General features: G+C 39.7%; 2 protein-coding genes across 3 annotated transcripts in view; both read right to left on the reverse strand.

Annotated features, from left to right (window-relative positions):
* Positions 1-2,648, reverse strand: part of mtmr11 (myotubularin related protein 11) — a 41,173-nt gene extending 38,525 nt beyond the window's left edge. Inside the window, exon 1 of the mRNA XM_041988911.1 lies at positions 2,141-2,648. Coding sequence (XP_041844845.1) covers positions 2,141-2,197 — 57 coding nt within the window. The 5' untranslated portion in view covers positions 2,198-2,648. The remainder of the gene's footprint in view (positions 1-2,140) is intronic.
* Positions 2,649-7,832: 5,184 nt separating this feature from the next.
* otud7b (OTU deubiquitinase 7B) overlaps positions 7,833-21,710 on the reverse strand; it is a 45,302-nt gene continuing 31,424 nt past the window's right edge. The window contains exons 6-12 of one of the 2 annotated variants that reach the window (XM_041987835.1): positions 21,152-21,279; positions 19,137-19,243; positions 18,777-18,904; positions 16,914-17,063; positions 15,250-15,364; positions 13,961-14,039; positions 7,833-13,154 (exon numbers count right to left, since the gene is read on the reverse strand). In XM_041987835.1, the coding sequence (XP_041843769.1) occupies positions 11,682-13,154; positions 13,961-14,039; positions 15,250-15,364; positions 16,914-17,063; positions 18,777-18,904; positions 19,137-19,243; positions 21,152-21,279 (2,180 nt within the window). In that variant the 3' untranslated portion in view covers positions 7,833-11,681. Of the gene's footprint in view, positions 13,155-13,960; positions 14,040-15,249; positions 15,368-16,913; positions 17,064-18,776; positions 18,905-19,136; positions 19,244-21,151; positions 21,280-21,710 lie in introns of both variants that reach the window. The other variant, XM_041987834.1, reaches the window with a different exon arrangement.

A 21,710-nucleotide genomic window follows, 5' to 3' on the forward strand; every position in this document is an offset into this window, starting at 1 on the left:
GAAGAGAAACAAGAGAGCCTGGGTGGCCTCTGCATATAACCTGCAGTACTGTCCACGTTATCATATCTTAGCCTCGGACACATTCTTAACCCGGACACATGGGACGCTGGTAGAAAACTGTGATTATATTTTTTTATTCTTTTTTTTAACGTCTCATTCACTTCAGAATGAGCCTGAGCCATTCAACCACTGTCTCCATGGCAACAGCCAGATGTTGAGTAGTGCACATCCCCCCCACTCCACATGCAAGCCTCGCCTGAGGGGAGAGTAAAGAGGCATCTGTTACCATTTCCCCCTGCGGCTGCTGGAAATATCCAAGGACAGACAAAAAGCCAGGCAGCACAAAGACCCTGCCAAGAGCCTGTTTATGGAGAAGCAGGCAACTCCGTACAGGTTTAACCCTTAAAACGCCACTAGATCACCCTCTAATATTGTTTATATTGTCAACAACGTCTCAGGAATGGTGGCGTGTAACTCTGTGGGGTAAATTGTGCTGATCTACAGTAATTTTCCAGGCATTTATATCCCATCTGGGAGGGTTACAATTTACAAATTTAGTGTTTATTAAGACTCTATATGGTAAATCCAGAGTGAATGATCCAACATTATTTATCACATTTTCATAATTAAATAGATCAGTATCACTGCTATGTTGCTAAAAGACCTGTTTTCACCCAGAGGTTATGATGAATAAACTTATAGTCAAACTTTCAACCAGTTACAAAGCTTAAATTTAAGGTAACATCCAACCAGGAGCAGAGAAAGATCAGCTCATGAAAATAAAGTTATTTATTTGTCTGAAGAGAACAAAATGAATGGTCCTCTGTGGCTGGAATAAAAAGAAGAAGACAACTTTGATGTACTGTGGTGCCAAAAACCAGCTGAAGTGGGGTTGGTTTAGGGAGGCTAACTGTAGGTAAATAGTAGCAATAATAACAAGGCTACAAAAAATAACAAATAAATTTCAATGTCAATATTATTTCTCCTAAAGGCTAAGACTTGAGAGAATGGTATGCAGATGAAAAAAGGATTGTCACTGTTGATGTGTGTGTTTTTTTCTTTCTATAAAGTACTGTTAGTCATAAATTTGGTTTGTTGTTTTGGTACGCCTTTATGATCCTATATCCATTAATACATCATTTTACATCATTTTAGACTCATAATCTGACAACTGAGTTTGTCCTGAAAAAAAAACATGTTTGTATGTTGACTGTGTTTAAAAGGGTTGTGATTCTACATGCATGCAAACCAAATATAACTTTTAAAAAATTTACTTTTAGGGGTTAAATATCACTTTGTGTTGTCTATCAAACTAATGGCTCAAATCTTCTCCATTTCCAAGCAGTTAACATCAACATGAGGTCTTTCACAGCTCGAGCATTTGAAAATGTTTAGTGCACAGTTGTCCTAATTATGAGTCTTGTACTACAGTTTAATCCCATATAAAGCAAGCCCCTGCTGTGAGAAGTGATTAAGTTTGCCCACCCCTTCACTAGCCTTTAATTAGGCATAGAGCCAATGAGTGAAATTATGTACACTTTACTGTAATTATGCATGTCCCAGTTATCCACACTAGAAAGAAGCACTAGAAGAAAATATTTGAAGAGGATCTGCCATGTTTAACCCAACTAGACTGCAAAATACCTGCTTGTACAGCTCAGCTCACTGAACGATGAGCTGCTTCCTGCATCATTGGCAGACTCCTGGTTCTCTGTGGTTTCTAACCACATGCAGAGTTATAGTTATAGCACTGACTAAATCTAAATGGGTTGGTGATGAATATACTTACAGTGTCGTTTGTTGTCTCATAATTGACAGTTCAGATGAAAATTCATACTATGGGGATGAGCCTCAAAACACGAACAGAGATTTTGTTCCAACAGAAACAGGGTCAAGTGATTATTAAAAACCCACACAAAATAAGAAAAAGAAAACTAGCATAGCTTCATTTTTAAACTAATACAGACCAGCTGCCTAACTTCAAACATTATTTCCCAATTATGGATGACAAAATCTAATATAAACCCCACACAGAGTAGATTCATTATAAGACTATTAGTAGCCCAGCTGTTGTACAAGTTGGGTTTTCACTCAATCACAAAGCCAAGTTAGCGTCCGTTAGCTCGTCTAGCAACCTTACCTTAATATCAGGGAGCATTTGTCTCACTTTGAACGTGGTTTTGGATCCTGTCAACATCTTATACGACGATTTAAGCACCGAAAAATGCGAAATAAAGCTCACCGAATGTACATTTAAAAACAAAACACTGCTGTTTTAATAAGCTAACGGTAGCGGGTGTACAGTTTTAGTCAAAAATGACCGTTAAAAGGACAAGAAAGGACAGGGCGTTCAGCGACGGCCAGCCCGTATCACCGGCTTCTCCAACTGAGGTGTTCAGTGTGGACAAGCAAACTATTTTCGCTCTTTTCATCGCTATCCGCTCTGACAGCATCTGTTTCTCGACCGCACACAAAAACACCAAAGCACACCCCTCTGAAATTCTCCACCAGTAGTCACCGGACCATTATAAACTGGTGTTAGTCACTAACGGAGAGGTGTGTTCACAGTTACTGCTGTTTTCCTACTAATTTAGCTCTATTTGTTTATTCCTTCGCCATAGTGAGACGCACACTGGTGGAAAAAAAAGAGCAGCAGCTGTGAGGAGCTTCTTAAAGCGACAGTACATCTGGACCATGAGACGCTTGATAGGCTAACAGTGTCACCGTCCAACAGAAGATTGTATTCTTCCCACGCAAAGTCTGAGAAGTATTTTATCCTACTTTTTTACAGTTCATTGAACTCACCACCCCCCAACCGAAATAAAGCCGTAAAATAACAAAATCTGAAAATGTTGGGACACCGCAAACAGTTTAAGCCCAGGATTTCTCATGTTCTGTCTGACCAGCTGCACTTTATATACACAATCCCTGCTACTCAGGCATGAATTACAATAAAAAAAAAAGGTCAATTAATCAATAATAATAAAAAGAAGTTGGGATAGGGAAAAATAATATTTCTAGCAGGAAATTGTATGACTTCATGCAAAAGCATTTTACATGAAAAACTGAACCTTAAAGTAGGAAATACTATCTCCAGTTTATCGACAAATATGAAAGAAAATCCTCAAAATGTTTCAGAACAATGTCTCTCAAAGAAAGATTAAAATATCTCCTAAAGTGCAGAATATAAATAAACCATTTAATGAATTTTAGTGTATAAAAGACAAGAGATCAAGTCTGCTCTGATCTGCATCAAGAACTGTCATTCACCAACAGCTGATTGAACAACATGTATATAGGGTTTTATTGTGGGGAAAACCTTGTACTTTTTAACTTTTTTTTTTTTTAAACTATTTTTTACTGTGCAAAAAAATGAAGTCGCAAGCAGAGGCAGCGTCAACTTCTCTGGGCTCGGAGGCATCTCAGATGGACCTTCATGCAATAGAATTGGGCATTGTGGTCAGAACAATCACTATTCCAGATCTTTGATGAAATGGAGCATAGAGCAAAAAGTAGCATCCAGACTGTTGTCAGAAACAAGTCCAAAAGCCTGGTTCTGTGACTGGGGTTGGATCAGAGTTCTGCAGCTTTAATGCAGAAACGTTCACTGAGATTTTACACTAAAATCTGCTACCTGTCAGACCACATCTTTTTAGGAAGATGATGAAAACCACATTCTGCAAACGTACAGCAGCATAGCTAAAGAAGACAAGCGTACTGGGACCGGACTGGCCTGCCTGCAGTCCTGACCCGTCCACAACAGATAATGTTAGAGAATTTTAAAATAAAACTGAGAAACTCATGGTGTTACAAACTTTAAAGCTGTTTGCAAGAATAATGGCACAAAATGACACCTGAAACTCTTCATCACTTGGTATCCTCAAAGCTACATCTTTCAGGTGTTCTGAGAAGGAATGACAACATCACAAAGGGGTAAAAAAAATAATGTCTTGCAGGCCTGAATATAATAATAGATTTTTATTAACAAAATAAATTAAGTCAATGATAATAATAATTATTATAATTTTTTTATTATCTTTTTATAAGTACAAATATTGGAAAATCTCATTTTCCATCTCACCCAGGCCTAAAATTCCCAGCAACACACATCTAAAGGTACTAAGGTTTTAAGGGTTCCTATGTTTTTGATATTCTTAAACTTTCAATTAACTTAAAAATGAATCATTTATACAGTAAGTTTGATTAAAATTTCCATTAGTACAGGTTTTCATGACTAATAAAATCTAAAGGAGGACCTTTTTTTTAATCCAGGTAATAAAAAAAGGGGGAATCGATTCCTCTTGAAGTTGAAGCTGAGCCACCAAGTCATCATCTATAAAACATTTCTAGTGTTTCATATCTATTAAAACATAACTTATCAAACTAACAAGCACTTGAACTTAACGAGACAGCCCTGCTAGTTTACTATTCTACAGCCTCTTTTTGTCCAGCAGTACCTTTCTCTGATCCTGTAGTGAATCCATACAGGGGCTTCTTCTTTCTTATCCAAACCTGTGGAAAAAAATCACCAGAAACTCTCTTTCAGAGAAGCTAAGGGGTCGCTTTCAACAAATTTCGTCTCCAGGAAAAACGAGGGAAAGCTGAAATAATCCTGAGCGATACTTTGTCCCACTGAACAGGTGAAGAGATGGTGTCCCACTGAACTATAATAGAGAGGTCTGGATTTTTTACCACATGGGAAACTCTTTAATATTACATTAGGGTCTCCGATTTCTCTAATACATAAAACAGACCCAGACACAGGACCTTGCATCATCTGAGCTGGAGTTATTCACCAATGTATAATGTAGTAAGGTTAAGGTAATACAGAATGGAATAGTCAAGTCTTTGAAGGGAAATATGTGACTCTGCTCCTTTTTCATCCTCATCAGCTGGATTTATTTGGACTAAAATGCTGCTATATTTTAATGTCTGATCATTTTAGGAAAGTTCTGCTTGCTGTTGTCCTGCAAAGAGATTTAGGAGAAACATGACCGTAACACCAAAGCCGGAGTCCACAAAGCTCTTTGCTGTTTGTCAGCTCCACAACTTTAAGCTCAAACTGAGAGACCTTGTCCTTGTAGGGTTGTAAGACAAAGAAAAGCTACAAATTACAGAATAAATAAAACAGAGCTGGTGACACCGATGCCTTGAAAAGAATTTGAGAAAAAAAAAAATGCCATTGCCATTTAATTAAAATTGAAAAGATAAATAGACATGCTCATAATATAAATATTTACACACACACAAAACGATAATATAAATTAAAATTAAATAAAATAAAAATTTTGAGTGGACAACTAATGCATTTCATGAGACTTTTATTTATTTCATGGAATTTTTTCTGCAATACATACTTGCCATTTAATTAAAAATTAATGAAAAAATAAAATAAGATAAAATAAAAGTTTAGGTGGACAAGTTATCTATTTTATTAGAATCCTTTTATTTACTTCACATTTTTTAACGCAATATATTTATTTCATGACAATATTTGTCTTTTTCTATCAGTGTTTATTAAATTTGAACTAAATAGCATTCCATATTTTCCCTTCAGATCTAGAAAAATAGGTCAACAGAAATATGGCAATATCAACCACAGACCACCTCTCAGTAAATTCTACAATGTTCACTCTAGTAAGCATCTATGGAATAACGGAGGTGACAAAAATAAACCATATATCTGTAAAATAATAAGATAATACAAAAAGGAATGGAATAAAATAAATAAACATGTTAATGTAGAAATAAACAGACGCGTGACAAGACATCAAAAACAATAAAACGTATTTTAAGATGTTTTTTCCGTTTATTTCGTCATATATCTTAAATGAATGCATGTCTCATTTTATGGAGATAACTGATTTTTATATTTAAATACAAATTGTACTGTTGTCATTTATGTCTTAATCCTTTTTTCATTGTCTTTGCTCTTCCCTTTTACTTTTGCTGTGAGCCAATCAGGATGGGCTTTTAGTTGTCTAAAAAAAAGCTCAGACTTGTGGAAAACATGTTTTACAGAGCTTTGATCTAACCTCATTTTCCAGTTTGCACATTCTGTTTTTCACTCTGTTTTTAATAGCTGTGAGCAGGTAGGTGAGGATGTAGAGAGGAGGAGAGATGACAGGAAGTCCTGGCTTCTTAAACTTCTTCGTCTTTACTTCTGTGGGCTGCACAGTGGTGTGGTGGTTAGAGCCTGGGTGGAATAGTGGCCTCTCTCTGTGGAGTTTGAATGTTCTCTCCAGGTACTCCAGCTTCCTCCCACTCTCCAAAGACATGTACGTTTACCAGGTAAACTGGCCTCTTTTGTAAATGAGACCGTGTCTTAACGGGACTATAAATATAAAACTATTAAAACAAATATAAAAGCACTACCTCCCGAACCAATTAGTACTCTTGGAAAATGGCCGCCCATTCTTAGAACATCCTGAATGCTGATGCGCAGGCTGTAACAGGAGCGCTGCAGAGAAAGTTTTTATGGATACCTGCATCCTGTCGCTGTTGCCGATGACATCCTATACGAAAGGTACAAATTGTCATCAGATGGGCTGCAAACAGAAATCACTGTTGGTTTTATCCACACAACAGAGACAGTGTGAAGAAATAAAGCCTTGTCATGGACCGCTTTTGTACTTGTTCCCACGTCCGTTTAGCTCCACTAGGGTTGCTTCTGAACTAATGAGGATAATAATAATGGTCACACACAGCAGAACTATAGAACCATGAATTTATGGAACGCACAACCTCTGTCCATCTTTACACCTCAGAGACTCTGCCTCTCTGAAGTGCTCCTTATGAACCCAATCGTGTTACTGACATGTTGCCAATTAAGCTAATTAGTTGTCAAATAATCCTCCAGTTGTTTTTTTAATACTATTGCTGTGTTTTTACAGGTCTACCTAAAAAAAAAAAAAACAATTAGACACCTGCAGCTGATCCAGAACTCTGCTGCTCGAGTCCTCACTAAGACCAAGAAAGTGGACCACATCAGTCCAGCTCTGAGGTCTTTACACTGGCTGCCTGTTCATCAGAGGATAGATTTTAAGGTTCTGCTGCTGGTCTATAAAAAGCTCTGAATGGTTTAGGACCTAAATACATCAGTGACCTCTTTACCCAGTATGAACCTACCAGAACCTTCAGGTCATCTGGTTCCAGTTTCTTATCAGTTCCAGAGTCAGAACCAGACATGAAGAAGCTGCATTCAGCTTCTTTGCTCCACATGTCTGGAACAAACTCCCAGAAAGCCTCAGGTCAGCTGAAACACTCAGTTTATTTAGATCCAGACCCACCTGTTCTCTGCTGCATTTCACTAGTTTTTATTTAGAGTCCAGATCTGCATCTGGTTCTGTTAAGCTTGAATTTTAAAACTCATGTTTTAATACCGTTTTCCCCACACCGGATCATTTTATTTGAGCTTTTTTAAAATTTAATTTCTTTTAAAGTTTGTTTTTTATGCACTTGTTATTGTTTCTTTTACCCGCTGTAACGCTTTTACTGTTTTATGTAAAGCACTTTGAATTGTTTGGTGTATGAAATGTGCTGTATAAATACATGTGCCTTGCCTCTGTTTTATGTTTTATGGACATTGCCAATAAATTAAATATTTTTTTTTGCTCATTTCAGATGTTAAATTGTTTGTTTTTGTCTGGCCCCTCAGATCAGGAGCTTTTCTTATTAAAATACTTATAACAGCAGCATTTCAAAGCTACGAGTTCATCAAAAATAGATTTACATTTAGTCTTATTGGGATTAATCTTCATTGACGCAGATTTTATGACTAAAGAGTCAACAAATACAAGAAAAAAAAAGCAAAGAAAGTAAACATCCAATCCTTGAAATACAATGAGAATTTATTCAAACGGTGCAAAAAATAATTATAATAATAATAATAACCTAACATAAAATCTGATGTTCTTCCTATCCAGATTGCACTGTCACACAGCCTTGGGGCTCTCCTCTCAAGAAAATAAAAAAATAAAAATAAAATAAAAAAACAAAACAAAACAGAACAAATTACCAAGAAAAAAGAAACAAAATTAATGCACAAATTTGGTAAAATGTTTTGCCATTTACATGCAACAGTTCCAGTCCCATGCAACTCCAAGTACTCCACGTTAATGTTATCGATGGTAAGTTTTCTGCTTCCCACAGAAACAACAGTGTTGCACAACATAGAAAATATATGGGGTCAGTTGTGTTGCAAAACTTAATTCTGAGCTATTTCGCTTCTGGTTTGGAGGAAATGAGCTGAGTCAACGAGAACGTTTGTCATATTTTAGCACAGCACGGGTCGGTGGCTGTAAAGTTAAAAAGTAAACAAGATTTACAAACTGGAAAAAAAAAGCCACAAAACAAATAACAATCAGACTGCTAGACGATTAGCCGTGTGAGAAAGAACATCCTAAATCATCTCAACTAAACATTTCACAAGGAAACCTATTTTTAAAAAAATCTCACTATAAATATATATTCTCAAATCATCAGGGCAGCACTGAGGAAATTAGTTTGCAACGAGGGCGCCTCGAATATCAAAAGACCCTTCTGAGGGTTTTACTTCAACAGCCATGTCATGTTCTGGTCAACACAAACGTTCCCCAAACCCGGACTTTTACAAACTTATTACCCAACAATATACATTCTTACCCTTTAAAAACACTGTAAAACTTTGGGCTTACAAAAATAACCTGAAACATATTTGTACAACCTCTCAACCTATGTTTTTCTTACATACAAAAAAAGTGTTCGCATCCTGTAGAGTCTGGTGTTTCTGAGGCATCTGTTTCACTACAGAAAAGAAACAAACCACAAGAAAAGAGCTGATGGTTTGTAAGTAAATTATTACTTTAGAGGAAGGAAAAGCACACAAACCCATTGATTTCTCACAAAAAAAAAACAGGCATCATCTTCCCAAACTGAGGAAACATTTAATGGGTCTCATCCGAATGAAAACCCGAGTACGAACATTTCAACACACATTCAAAAAGCAAAAGTTGTTTTTTTTTTTTCTTTTTTTAGGGGGATGGGGTGTTATTGTATTATTTAAATCCACAGTAGAAAGATTCCCTCTTTCTTAATGCAGCAACACAGGACATATTATAATTACAAAGTGATAAATTAGCACTGCTGAAGATTACTCCTCATCATTTTGGTTGGTTTAGTCTGCAGTCGGGTGGAGGACATCAGGGCCAAATGCTGCGTTACAGAGAAAAACAAACAACATCGCCCTCGCCTGGCCAAGGCAGTGAACTGCATACTGAATTGTGCTTTTCTAATAACCTCGATAAAGAAAAGCCTGAATCAAAATGAGTGGAGAGATTCGGTTATTTCCGTAAAGGGAAAGGATTTAGTAGTCACTCCTCCAACTGAAAGTCTTGAATGTGAAGTAACAGGAGACTCAAACAGAGCAGCTCCACTATTAACTCATATTCCTCTCTATTAGGAAGAACAATAAAATTAAAAATAAAGTCTTTGTTTACTAGATTTTGGGGACGGCAAAAAGGAGTATACACTTGGGGACAAATGGAAATGAGTTTGTGACAGTATTATTAGTTTAAATAAAACCCTCCAGCTAGTTTCTCTATAAATAGGTGTCTGAAGAAGTAAATCTGCGGGACAGGAGTCCAACTTCCTGTGTCTACGCACGTCAAAGTGCTTGAATTGTGCAAAAGGTTTGGATGCGGCGGAACGAAAGCCAGAAATACAGAAAAACCGCCTTCAGTAGAACTTTTGGTTTAGCAGTGACGGACCAAATGAATAAATAATAAAGTGTGTTGTTGTTTATTAAACTACGGCTGCAGGACTTTAAGATCATGAGATTCTGTGAAACATGGATTTAATTTCTAAAGAGTGACTTTTAGATAATCTGTGACATTTTTCTATAACAGAATTTGTTGGTGATGGACCTGTTCACATTTAGTATTAACACGTGTCCCAGACAGCATTAAAATACAGACGTGAGCGTGTTCAAGATGGATTAAGTCCACGTTTAGATCCAGTCTAGAGTACACTGCATGTAGAAACAGGATGAGTCCTGGGCCTGGTTGAAGAACCACCTGGATGTTTTCGCACTCTTCTGGTCGTTGGTAAAAACTCCTCCTGGATGCGTCATTTCAGGGCAGGACAGCGTCAAAGATCCGACCTTTCTCAGGTGACTTTGTGCAAATGGACACTTAAAAGAGAAAATGAACAAAAGACTGACAGATGTCGTCTAACCTGAAATTATGAAACAATAAGTGGGAGATTTCGGAAGAAATAAAAGTTTTAGGCTGAACATTTTCCTGATTTACTTTTATTCAGTTTATTAATTATTTATTTGTACCCATTTATTTGTATTATTTATTTGTCATTTTATTTTATTAGTCTTTTATTTTTCCCTAATCTGTTTTTAGGGGTTACATTGGTCCTTATCGCCCACAATGAGCTCTGTGATGGTATTTTGTGCTTCTTTTCTACCGCTGTGGAGTCGGGTAAATGTGACACACTCATGTCAGAGTATCTGCTGATATTCTGTTGATGGGGTGACGTTGGCTATGTGACTTTTTCCCAGAGAGAACAGCTAACTGAGATCTGATCCTGAGCGACCACTCGGGAAGCAAGAAGGATGTATTTTAACACCAGGTTTGGACAAATGTTAGCAGCTAATGTGAACAGGCCCAAGCAATTTGTAAAAAAAAACATAAATAAATAAAATAAAATAAAAAAATAAACACAAACCATGCTTATGGAAACAAGAAGAACTTTGAAAGAGAAATATCCCAAAAAAGACATGAAATACTCTGACTGGGGCCCTGGGAACAGCATGTGAGCTTAGCGCTGTGATCCTACGCTGTCTTTGTTCTAAATCATCCGGTCAGTCGTTCGACCAACGTTGTGGCTCTTAATCTTTAAAAAGCTGACATCTTCATTAACCGGTTTACAGATATATAAACTAGACGGAAATGTAGAATTTAAGAGATATTTGTTTTTGCCAGGAAGATGCTGCTGAACGCATGAATATTTGTGTTTTGCATTCTGTAACGTTAGCACCACAGCAGCCCATGAAACAGTTAACCATTAACGTTACACGGTTGTTTCGATTTGCATACCGCAAACGGTGACCAAAAAGCAAATCTGAGAATGAATTTACATTTTCCAGACGTACATGTGACTCAAGCATCTACTAACGATAGTATAAAACCTGCGTAACACTGAAATGACCCTAACAAACGACCCTTAATTACCCAAAAATTATTACAGACCACATACAGAGTGGAAATACTTGTGCCTTTTCATTTTGTGCTTGCATCTCTTAGTGTGAGTCTAACGTAGTGTTATGTACGCTGCCTGCCATATACATTCTCTCCACTAGAAGGAGACGGTAGCGAGGCGTTTAACTCTATTATAAAGGAGGAGTGCCTGTAGTTCACACACAAACACACTCACACTCATACACAACACCTGCATAAGGGTCACAGCAAAATGTAACAGAAGTGCAGTTAGTTTTATGTTTACTGTTTACTCTGCAGTCGTGTCGACTCTCGTCACCTTCAACAGGAAAGGACAAAAAGAGAAAAATAAGAAATAAAAAGTGGGGAGACTGCTGCCTTTCCCTTGTCCATTCAGAAGCTGGTCTGCTCCAGAAGGTGTTTTATAGTAACACAAAAAAAGGCCACTCTTTAAATTCAAGCCGTAGCGAGGTCCGCTCAGAACCTGTGGATGGCTGGCTCCGTCTCCTTCTTCTTCAGCTCTTCTCTGTAACAACACGAGCAGTAGTTTCCTGTCTCCGGGTGTCCGTAGTAGATGCAGCTGGGTGTCCGACAGCGGCTGGACTGCAGGCTGGCCAGGCCGCCCGCGCTGCCCAGAGAGTAGTGTCTAACTGGGGGCTGCCCGCTCCGAGAGTCTAGGTTTGTGCTCATGTCCTGAAAGCCATTCGTGTAGCTCCCACAGGTGGGTTCGGCCCCAGGATAGTCCGGCGGGTCGAACTCTGGGGGATACGAGGGGGCAAGAAGAGAGGGGCTCAGGGAGGAAGGGCCTTGGGAGTTATTGTACTGGGGGAGGGAGGGACCTTGCGTTGTGGGACAGTGTCGGGGAAGGGTGGCATATGAAGGCAGGCCGGGGTACGAGGTTGCTGGAGAGCCCCCGGCTAGCTGGCGGCGGGTGTCCAAGTAGCTGTGCATGTGAAGATGCTGAGTCAGATTAGCTGGAACGGGGGGCGGGTCTATGAAGGAGGGCCGGGGTATGGGAATTACACCAGAATACATGGAAGGGCTCAAAAGAGTTGACTTGAGCGGGGGGAAGGAAGGAGTTAAGTTCTCTGATAGCTCCTCTTTCACCTCATAAGGCCGGTAACTTAGCTCTGCACCACCTACCACCTCCTTCTTAGGGGGCTGGATGTTATTAGTCATGCTTTTCCTCTCTGCATCCCGCCGCTGTTGCTCTTGCTCCACCTGGAAGCGATCCTCGGCGTCGGCAAGGTAGCGTTGGATCATCTCCTCCTGGAAGGGCTGGCGGTTGCTGGTGGTCAGGAGGCTGGCGAAGATGAACTTCCTCTCACCTTGCATGGCGGCTCGTAGGATGCCCAGGCTCACCTTCACGTCGGCGCTGTACTTATAGTTCTCGCTCTCTGTGCTGCTCCCGCCGCTGCTGCTCATGCTGCTCCCCGTTCCGATGAGACGCTCGCTGCCGGAAGAGGGGGAGCCTTTCCCAGAATCCTCGGAGACTTGGGCTGAAGGCGAGCTATCCTTGCTGCCCTTCCTCCCTCGAAATGAGCCCTTCTTCTTCTCCCCACCTTCCTGCTTGGCACCTCCTGCTCCGGCGTTCTTCCCTGTCATCAGGCCACCCACGTTTTTCTTCAGCTTGCTGCCCAGGCTCTTTCCAAAACTGCCGAGCTTATTGGCCACAGAGTCTGCCCTTTTTTTGTCTTTATCTTTATCCTTCTCCTTCTTAGTTTTGTCTTTGCCCCCCGCAGATGCACTGCTGGATGAACTAGAGGAGGAAGATGAGTTGTTCTTTGCCAAAGACAAGCTTCCATTAACCGTTGATCCTGTGGTTGCATCTCCGTTACCATTCGAGCTGCTGCTGACTGACTCCTTGTCGGACTCTCCTGAGTCGGGAGGCGTTCGGACATCCTCTCCTGCTGAGGCTGTGGGTGACTCTGGTTGAGCCAGAGGGGCCTGCTGCAAAGCAACAAGCAGAAATGGTGATAACACTCTACAGACATGAGTAATTCTAATCAAATGCAAAATTTAATTATAGCTGAGTTGTTGTGCAGAGCAGGAAAATGCTAGTCAGTCACAAGGAAAAAAAATACAACTGATAATGTAAAAAGTGCTTGATAGAGCCGTTTCTTTGCCCTCAGATGCAAAAAACACACAGATGACTCAGTTTCCAGGTGCCTTCTGGTATCTACAAACAGATTAAAGAGCCACTTAAATAAAGAATGCTCTATTTGGATACTGCATGACGTACATCAGTTACAGGATGCACATTCTCTCAGCACAAACTCCTGTGATTCACTGTATTTCTTTTACTGAATTTCTGTCCTGGCATCAGGTCCTGCAAACATAACCATGAAGTTTGTCCTTGCTAGCTTGCTGTGTTAGCATGTGGGACACAAGAAGACCTTTGTCACTGTTTGCATGGTGTGACTGTATGACCTGAATGGCCTACTGTAGTTTGTTTTGCACACGTGTTTTGTACAGCAGCCAGGGAACACATGGTCAGATGGAAAAGGAAAAATAAAATCATGTCTTTGTTTAGGAAGAAGGTGAGAAATTAATATTAACCCTTAATCAACTAAGTATGTGGAGTCCTGATCATGCTAATTCACAAAAATGCATGTCTGACATATGCATACTATTTATTTATTTATTTTTAAAGTTAGTTCTGGGACAAAAAACTGGATGAATCGTGCAGTCTGAGCTGATTTGAGCAGCTCAGACTGCACATCATCCAGACTGACTGTGTGCATGTTTTTCCTTACCTCACAGGGCAGAGGCAGCCAGGTGACCGTCATGTAAGTGTGCAACATCTGGAGCTTGGCCTCCAAAGAAAGAGCAACGCTGGGTAGAAACAACAGAGACAAACCACTTGTCAAACCTGAGTAGTTTTCTAAAATACAATAAATAACTCAAACCAGGGACCCGTTAGAGGGGAGTAAATTTACCAAGGACCCCTAGCATAAACCCGACAGGTCAAAACACATTTACAGCTCCTAACAACAAACTACTAGCTGACAGTAGTTCACATCTTATACTTTTTAACTTAATAGAATTTAACTACAACTTAAAATTAACTTACACAAATTGCATTTGAGTCTTTTTAAACAGGGTCAATGTTATTTAAATTAAAATTCTAGCTCACTGCATTTCTCACCATGGACTGCTCAGAAAAACTAAAACAATCTGTATCCTCAGCTCCCCGAGCATTACAAGGTTTTATTTCATTAGCATTCCCTTTCTTTGAGTGTGTTGCTGCATCAAATCTTTTCATTTGTTCATATCTTCCAAATGTTGCTCAGTTTGTATGATGTCAGTTTAAAGGCTAACAATAATTTTGTTAATGAACAGAACTTAAAAAGTCATATTTTAGATTCTAAGCAACATTAATAGAGACACCCATAACAAAGCAGATTTCATCATCAACTGCTGAACCAGATTCCAGAAGCTAACGGAGCATTACTCATTGTGAGGGCATAAATGAATTTATTCGGTCAGACGGCGTTTGTTGGTCATTAATGTGAACTTAAAAAAAACTAAATGAAGGTTTAGCTGAAAAACATCCGGTAAATTGGCTCTGAGCTGTCGAGTAAACGCAGTAAAAGCATCTGGCTGATTAGCATTCACAATCTGCTGTGGACTTTTCACTCAGTGACCTTTTCAAACAATGTTAACAGCCACTTGTGTAACATCATCTGTGCCCACCATTAAATAAGACATCCAGTGTCAGCAGCTGACGTAAATAAGATGTTTTTTTTTTTTTACATGATGGCTATTTTTGCTCTTTTGTTTTTTTTATAGAAGGTATTTAGAGCTAATCTCATTGTCACTGCTGGAGAGTATCACTAATCTGGAATCAGGGGTCAATCCCTGACGCTGACACTTCATCTTAAAGAGACAGCTGCCTATGAGCCAAACGCCTGGGAACATGCCCACTGTTGTCTTTATTTGTCTCTTGTGACCGTTACATAAATAGTTTTGTTAAAAGCACCTTCAGAGCCTCTCTGACCTCACAAGAGGAAGTCAAATAGTTTTTTTCTTTCTTTATTTTTACCTTGCCAGCATCACATTGTCAGTGTCATCCTTTCCCCACTCCCAGTCCTTCCCAGGATCCACGGCAAAGTGCAGAGGCAGCATTTTGTGCTCTGAGTCAGTGAGTGGGATCACAACTGCTGGTGGAGATGAGAGAAAAGACAAAAATATGCTTTAAAGTAACAAAAACCAGTGTTTTTGGGTCTTCAGGAAGCTGTGTCTACTACCACTGTTACCTAGGAGCTTGGCAATAAATCAATAACTGATTAATTGATAATTCTTCTATGACGTGTCCAAATGATGTCCAATATTAATAATGGTGAAATTTACAAAAATAAATAAATAAAATATATAAATAAAAAAAATCCCCCCCTTTAATCTGCAGCACAAATGCCCTCCCTGGGCCTTTGTAGTTAACCCCTCCCCATCTCACACACACACACACACACAAAACACAGCAGCTAACAGGAGGAGCTCATCCCCAGAGGGCTCCTTGTTATCAGTTATTAGGAACTGGTTTGTTTTTACAACCTCAAACTCGGAACAAGTAACAGAATTAGTTTAAAGGCTGTTTCTGCCTAAAGGTGGCAGAACAACCAATTTATTTTATCACCTCTAACAGAGACATGATGGCGAGTGGGAGAGATGACTGCAGTCAACTGAGCCCACACACATGAAATTATCTCTGTCGTCTGAAAAAATTGTTTATTTTGGGAAACTGTAGGTTATAAGGGGAGGCTGACGAGGTAACCAGCAACTTTCAGGAACAAATCTCCAAGATGTTTATGTTTATTTGCACGTCGTGAAGTCCTCTGATTGCGTTTCTGGTTAAGCTGGCAAGAACATGGGCCGGTTCGATCAAAAAGCACAGAGGTTCTGATGCTCCAGAGCGGAACCAGAACCAGAAGCAGGTTTGTGTGAAAGCCCTTGCAGACACAGTTAAGTGAGCCATCACTCAGGGCTGGAACTGCTCTGCCCACAAATCCCGTTAAGAGGAAATACATGTTCAGAGATTTAATGTGAGATAACGAGATTGGTCATTTATCTTGAAGCCTAAAGTTGTTTTTGTTTCATTTGCTTGTTTTGTGCATTGTTTGTGTTACATTTGCTGGTTAACTTGTTTTACATTTCATTTGATATTTTTTTATTTTGTGAAGCTCTTAGAAACACACACATATATAAATAAAATCAATTTTTTTGTAGAACCTGTTGTGTTAATTATTTTGTGCTTTTATTTGATTTGCCTGCTGTTGTTTACATTTATCTCATTTCAATGAATCGTTTTACATAAAGCGTCTTTGGGTTCTATGTAAAAGCGTCTATAAATAAAATGTATGATTAATAATTATTGAAAATGAATGAAATGTTAAACTAATGAAGTCCTAATGTTTGAAAATGTTTCTTTCTTGATTTAACATCCATCTTCAAACGTTAACTTCCATCCAAACTTCATGAGACCTTCAGCCCAAACTGCTGTTTCAGTGAAGGGAACTCTGAATACCCAAAAGCCCGCGGTGATAAGCCACCACTCCAGCTTTGCAGGAGAGCTCCCATCAGATAAAAGATTTAAGCTATTAAGTGAGAAAGTTAAAGTTCTGAGCCGTCTATAAAAACTCAGGCACTCCATTGTCAGGAGCAACATATAGTATATATGATATGACAATGATGGATGATGCAAAGTATCACCTTGCTCTTTGGAGCTGTCCTTCTGCTCCATGGAAACCAGGGCAGAGAAGTGCGCCTGATCGTACGCCAGGACCAGCGGAGAGCGATGGCACTTGGCAGCTGGCACTTCCAGCGGCAGGTAGATGCCTCCAAAAGGGATGGGAGCAAAGGCTGGAGAAAAATAATGGACATTTAAGGTTAAAAAAATTTGGCCTCAGCTTTGCTACTAAGCCACAAAAGAAAAGATATTTCATTTGTTGGAGGGTTTAAATCTACTTGATGCTTTGACAGCTACTGCAGTCACCACATGATCAAAGCAGCTGCTCCAGTTTCCTTAAAAGGGAGCTGGAAGCTGCTTTAGTGGGTTAAATGTTTGCTGTAAGAGAGCTGTTGGTTATAAAATGCACGTGGATTTTCATCAAAAGTTGTGCATAAAATGAAAATATCAAGTTAAATCACACATAAAATGTTTACTGTGTATTTTGTCTGTGAGAAAAAGATTTAACACACACAAGTTAAAGAAACTACAAAGTGCAGTTTATAATTTTGTGTCTTCATTATGAATTTACAAACCGACAGCTGTGAGGTAACTGCTGAAGATACGTGACTTGAATGCTGTTCATGGTTTATCAAAAACTGGATGAAGGAGTTCCAGCGAGGCAGAGAAAGTTTAGAAGATGACCTCTGGTCAGGACAGACATCAACCAGCACCAGTCAGGTAAAAACTGACGCTGTGCACAAACTAGTGATGGAAAACCAAGAAAGAAGAAATAACAGGCCTTTCATATGAATCCATACACAGCATACCTCATGACAAACTCCACATGTCCGACGTATGTGCAGGATGGGTCCTGAAAATGCTTCCGGGTGACATGCAGCTATAGAGGGTCACCATCAGTGGAGCATTGCTAACTTGGTAAACGGCAAACCAGAGGATTTTTATTTTAGGATTGTTACCGGTGATGAAATCCGGCTTTATCACCGATGGACTGGAAACATCTCCAAAGACAAAAATAAGTTCAAAGCCACCAGGTCCCCCAAGAAATCATGGCTGCCATTTTCTGGGCCATCAAAGAAGTGGTCCACATCGACTACCTGCCTCATGAAACTGCAATGGATGGGAAATACGATTCTAACCTACGCCTCGTAAAAACCTGCTTTAGGATTCTGCTTCACCAGGACACTTCCCCAGTCCACACCAGCAGAGCTGTAATGGAAGCAGCTCAGAAGGACTCTCTGCTTGCTCAGACATGAGGTACAATAATAACGTCATACTCACCCACCCTAACCTCCAGGCATAGCCCCCAGCAACTTTCACCTCTTTCCCAGGCTGAAAAAACACCTTCAGGGCTGCAGATTTGAGGATGATGATGAACTGACTGCTGATGTGGAGGGCTGGTTAGGGGACCAAGACGCTGAGCGCTATTGATCAGGTATCAGTGATCGGCAGACTAGATGGAACAAGTGTGTGAAATATAAATTCAAAACTTTTGCTTTTACTGTGTGGGGCTCAAAACTTTTAGATATTCCCTCGTACACAAGAAACCTTTTGTGCATTATTTTATTTATATGAGAAATTCTTCATTTTTATTTATGCACAACTTTTGATGGATACTTGTACACACACGTCTTAAATGGCAGCTCTCCTACACCATAGAAAAGGTCCTTTTAGGCAGCACCAAAAATGAGTCACCTTTTGGCACCAGCTTGTGCTGATAGATTACTCTGCCTGAGACAGCAGATGGGTTCTGTTTACTGCATTAGAACGAGACATGCAAGTCATCAATAAAACCTTTTACTTTCAAACTATTTCTGGTATATCAGTGAGCAAACTGAAGCGCATTACAGGGTGGACTAGCAGTCTGGGGTTTTTGGTATATTCACCTTCTCCTCCTGAGTCCCTCAGCATGGTGTCAGCCACAACAACAATGGGCCTTCTGAGGACGTGCGCCAAGACGAAGACGTGAAACTCCTCTAAACTCTCATAAACTGGCTCATCAGAGGACTCGGTGCTAAAAGAAAAAAAAACAACAAAGCATTTGTCTGTTTTAGTGATGGATTTGTTGTTAAAACCTCCTTCAGTTTGGACTTAATGGTGCATTCAACTCAGTGGACTTGACGCTGGAAACAGTAAATATCAGACTGACTCCATGAGAGGCGTCCACTCACTTCTGATTGTTTGCTCATGCATATAAACATGACTGTGTGTTAACAGTCGCTGTATTGTCCGGGCCCGAGCCTTACCCGTTGGTGCCGTTGGTGCTGTAGTGTATTCTCGGCTCACTGGAGGCCAGTTTTAACAGTTCGTTCCACTCCTTCTGCCACTCCTCCTCTGTGTACACCAGACCAGACTGAGGGGAAAGCAAGGACACACGTGCAGCCGTTTGCCATTTAGAGAGGCAGTGTCAAATGTCACAAAAGCCCAGAGCCCAGAGGAAACTGCCAATTCTGTGCTTTTTCCTACAGTAGCAACACAACCACACATGGAAAGTCCTGAAGCATGTCTGTATACATTGGTTTTTTTGTTATTTTTTATCTCGTAACAGTCAGACTCCTCTCCCAGTGCCCACTGGAGCAGTTCTGGTTTGAGTAATTTGATTTAGAACACTTTAGAGGCAGCCTGGTGAAGAACGGGAGAACATTGCGAAGCCATTCGTGTGGCATCTCCTCTGTGGGCGTCTGCACAATGTCTGCAGCCACTTCAAAAACATGCTTTATGTGCGACAAAGCTTGCTTTCAAATGGGAAACATTCATTGTATTCTCCATAAAAACAGCCTCTTTTTGACTCTGTGATTGTGTATAAAGCAAAGACATGATATGGTATCTACTGTAGGCTGAGATATTACTGCTAATATATGATGGAGTTAAACACTGTTAGTGACTGATGTAGTAATTAGCATGTTGCCATGGTGGTACATCCAGTCATCTAACTGCTCGATGAAAGTTTCACCTCAAAAACTTGATTAAAGTCAGCACGTTATCTGAGCTCTGAACTTTAAGAATATTTAGAGCGACTCAGTAAAACCGTCGTTTTTCCCTTCATCAGGACATTTCAGTTGGACTCTTTTCTGTCCTCTGTGCTTCTTGTTTCAGTGTTTCAGTGATTTATGGAAAATTACTCCGTGATGAGGTTTGAAAGCGAGATTTGACAGCTGAGCGTATCTGTCACATGATGTTTAATTTAAACATGTGTTGAACCCTCTCACCAGGAAAAGTCTGACGGGTTGAAGCAAATACGAATCGGGTGTGTTGGAGCAGAACTGCAGCCCTCGAGGACCAGGGTTCCCCACCACTGACTTAGAATAAAACCTAAATGTGGCTGCATTATGTTGCCTGGCAACTGATTTAAATGTCAGTAGGCGATTTATATAAGCTCCTGTTGACTTACTAACATCTTATGAAATTCACTGTCCTCTGAATATATAGTTTATTTATGGGAAACAGTTGGTTAAAATGGAGCCTGACGGCGTGACCATCAACTTTCAGAACCAAATTTCCAAAATGTTTGTTTACTTGGAAACCACTTTGGTCCTGGTTAAACTGGTGTGCCAGAAGCATGGAGGTTCTAGAGACTCGAGAATGGAGCCAGAACCAGAACCATGTCTGTGAGAAAGCCCTTTAAGAAACAGCCAAATGGAGACAGGAACTTGTCCTGTAAGTCATGTTTTCTAATGAAATGCTTCTGTTGATTTTTCTAACACTGTGCAACGCAGCTTCGTTTTGTTACAGATTGTGTCATTTGGCTAATAACTCACCGGCTGATTCTTGGGTATTAGATCCTGGATTTGGTCCTGAGTTACTCTTATATGAAATCATGTGAAACTCTCATAGAGGATGGTTAACTCTACAGCACTGGGAAAAGCAATCATTAGCTTGTGTGGCTAACTCAGCGACCCCAGCTCAGGGTCCACTGGTTCTTCTCATAGCGCAGATTAATGTAGAAGAGCAGCGTTTAAGGCTTTTATCCTGTTCTGGTCTTTCTGATGCATGGATCCATGACTCATGCTAGCTTGGATGTTCTCCAAAGGTCTTTTTTTCCCCTTCTAATAATAGTAAAACAGCTCTACATTGTAGGAAACATACAGACACATGTTTGCAAAAACCCAGTTGTTTGTTCATGTTTTTCCACCTTAAATCACTGTTGCTAACCTGCAAGTTGAATTTTAACTCCTCTGTGTGTTTTAGTCTGCTACTGTCATAACAGAGTTCACATTTTAACAAAGTTAATGGAGAGAAATGTGCAGCCTGTGGAACGGACCTCTTTGTTCTGCTGGGTCTGCTGCCACCTCCACCGCCGTTTCAAAGCTTCTCTCTCCAACCCGTGGTCCATCAGCGCATACAGAGACTTGCGCAGCATCAAGTCGCGGTCATGGAAACCCCACATACCTGCAGCAGAAAACAATACAGGCTTATTCACTACAAATAAACTTTAAAAAATAACTTTACACATGCACACAGTGCAAAAATGCACAATCATTTATATTTTGCACGCAGATGTGGGGTCATCTGGGGGTGCTCATAATTTTAAAAGAAAGCTTTAGACTTACCCTTTTAATAAAGATTTTAATTGGATATCTTATTTGTATTCGTAATTAGTATTTTACTTACATTTATTTATTTTCTACTCTATTATGTTAAATTTAGTTTATTCCCTGATTTTGTCTTACCAACTGAATTATTAATTACTTATTTAACATATTTAAATAATTAAAATTTTAATGAACTTATTTCAACATTCAACCCATGTCTTATATACCATTGTCCATTCCATTTTCTACTGTCCTATTTTATTTATTTATTTTTTAAATGGTAATCTT

Source organism: Melanotaenia boesemani, chromosome 6 (genome assembly GCF_017639745.1).
Source record: "Melanotaenia boesemani isolate fMelBoe1 chromosome 6, fMelBoe1.pri, whole genome shotgun sequence".
NCBI classification, from domain to species: domain Eukaryota; kingdom Metazoa; phylum Chordata; class Actinopteri; order Atheriniformes; family Melanotaeniidae; genus Melanotaenia; species Melanotaenia boesemani.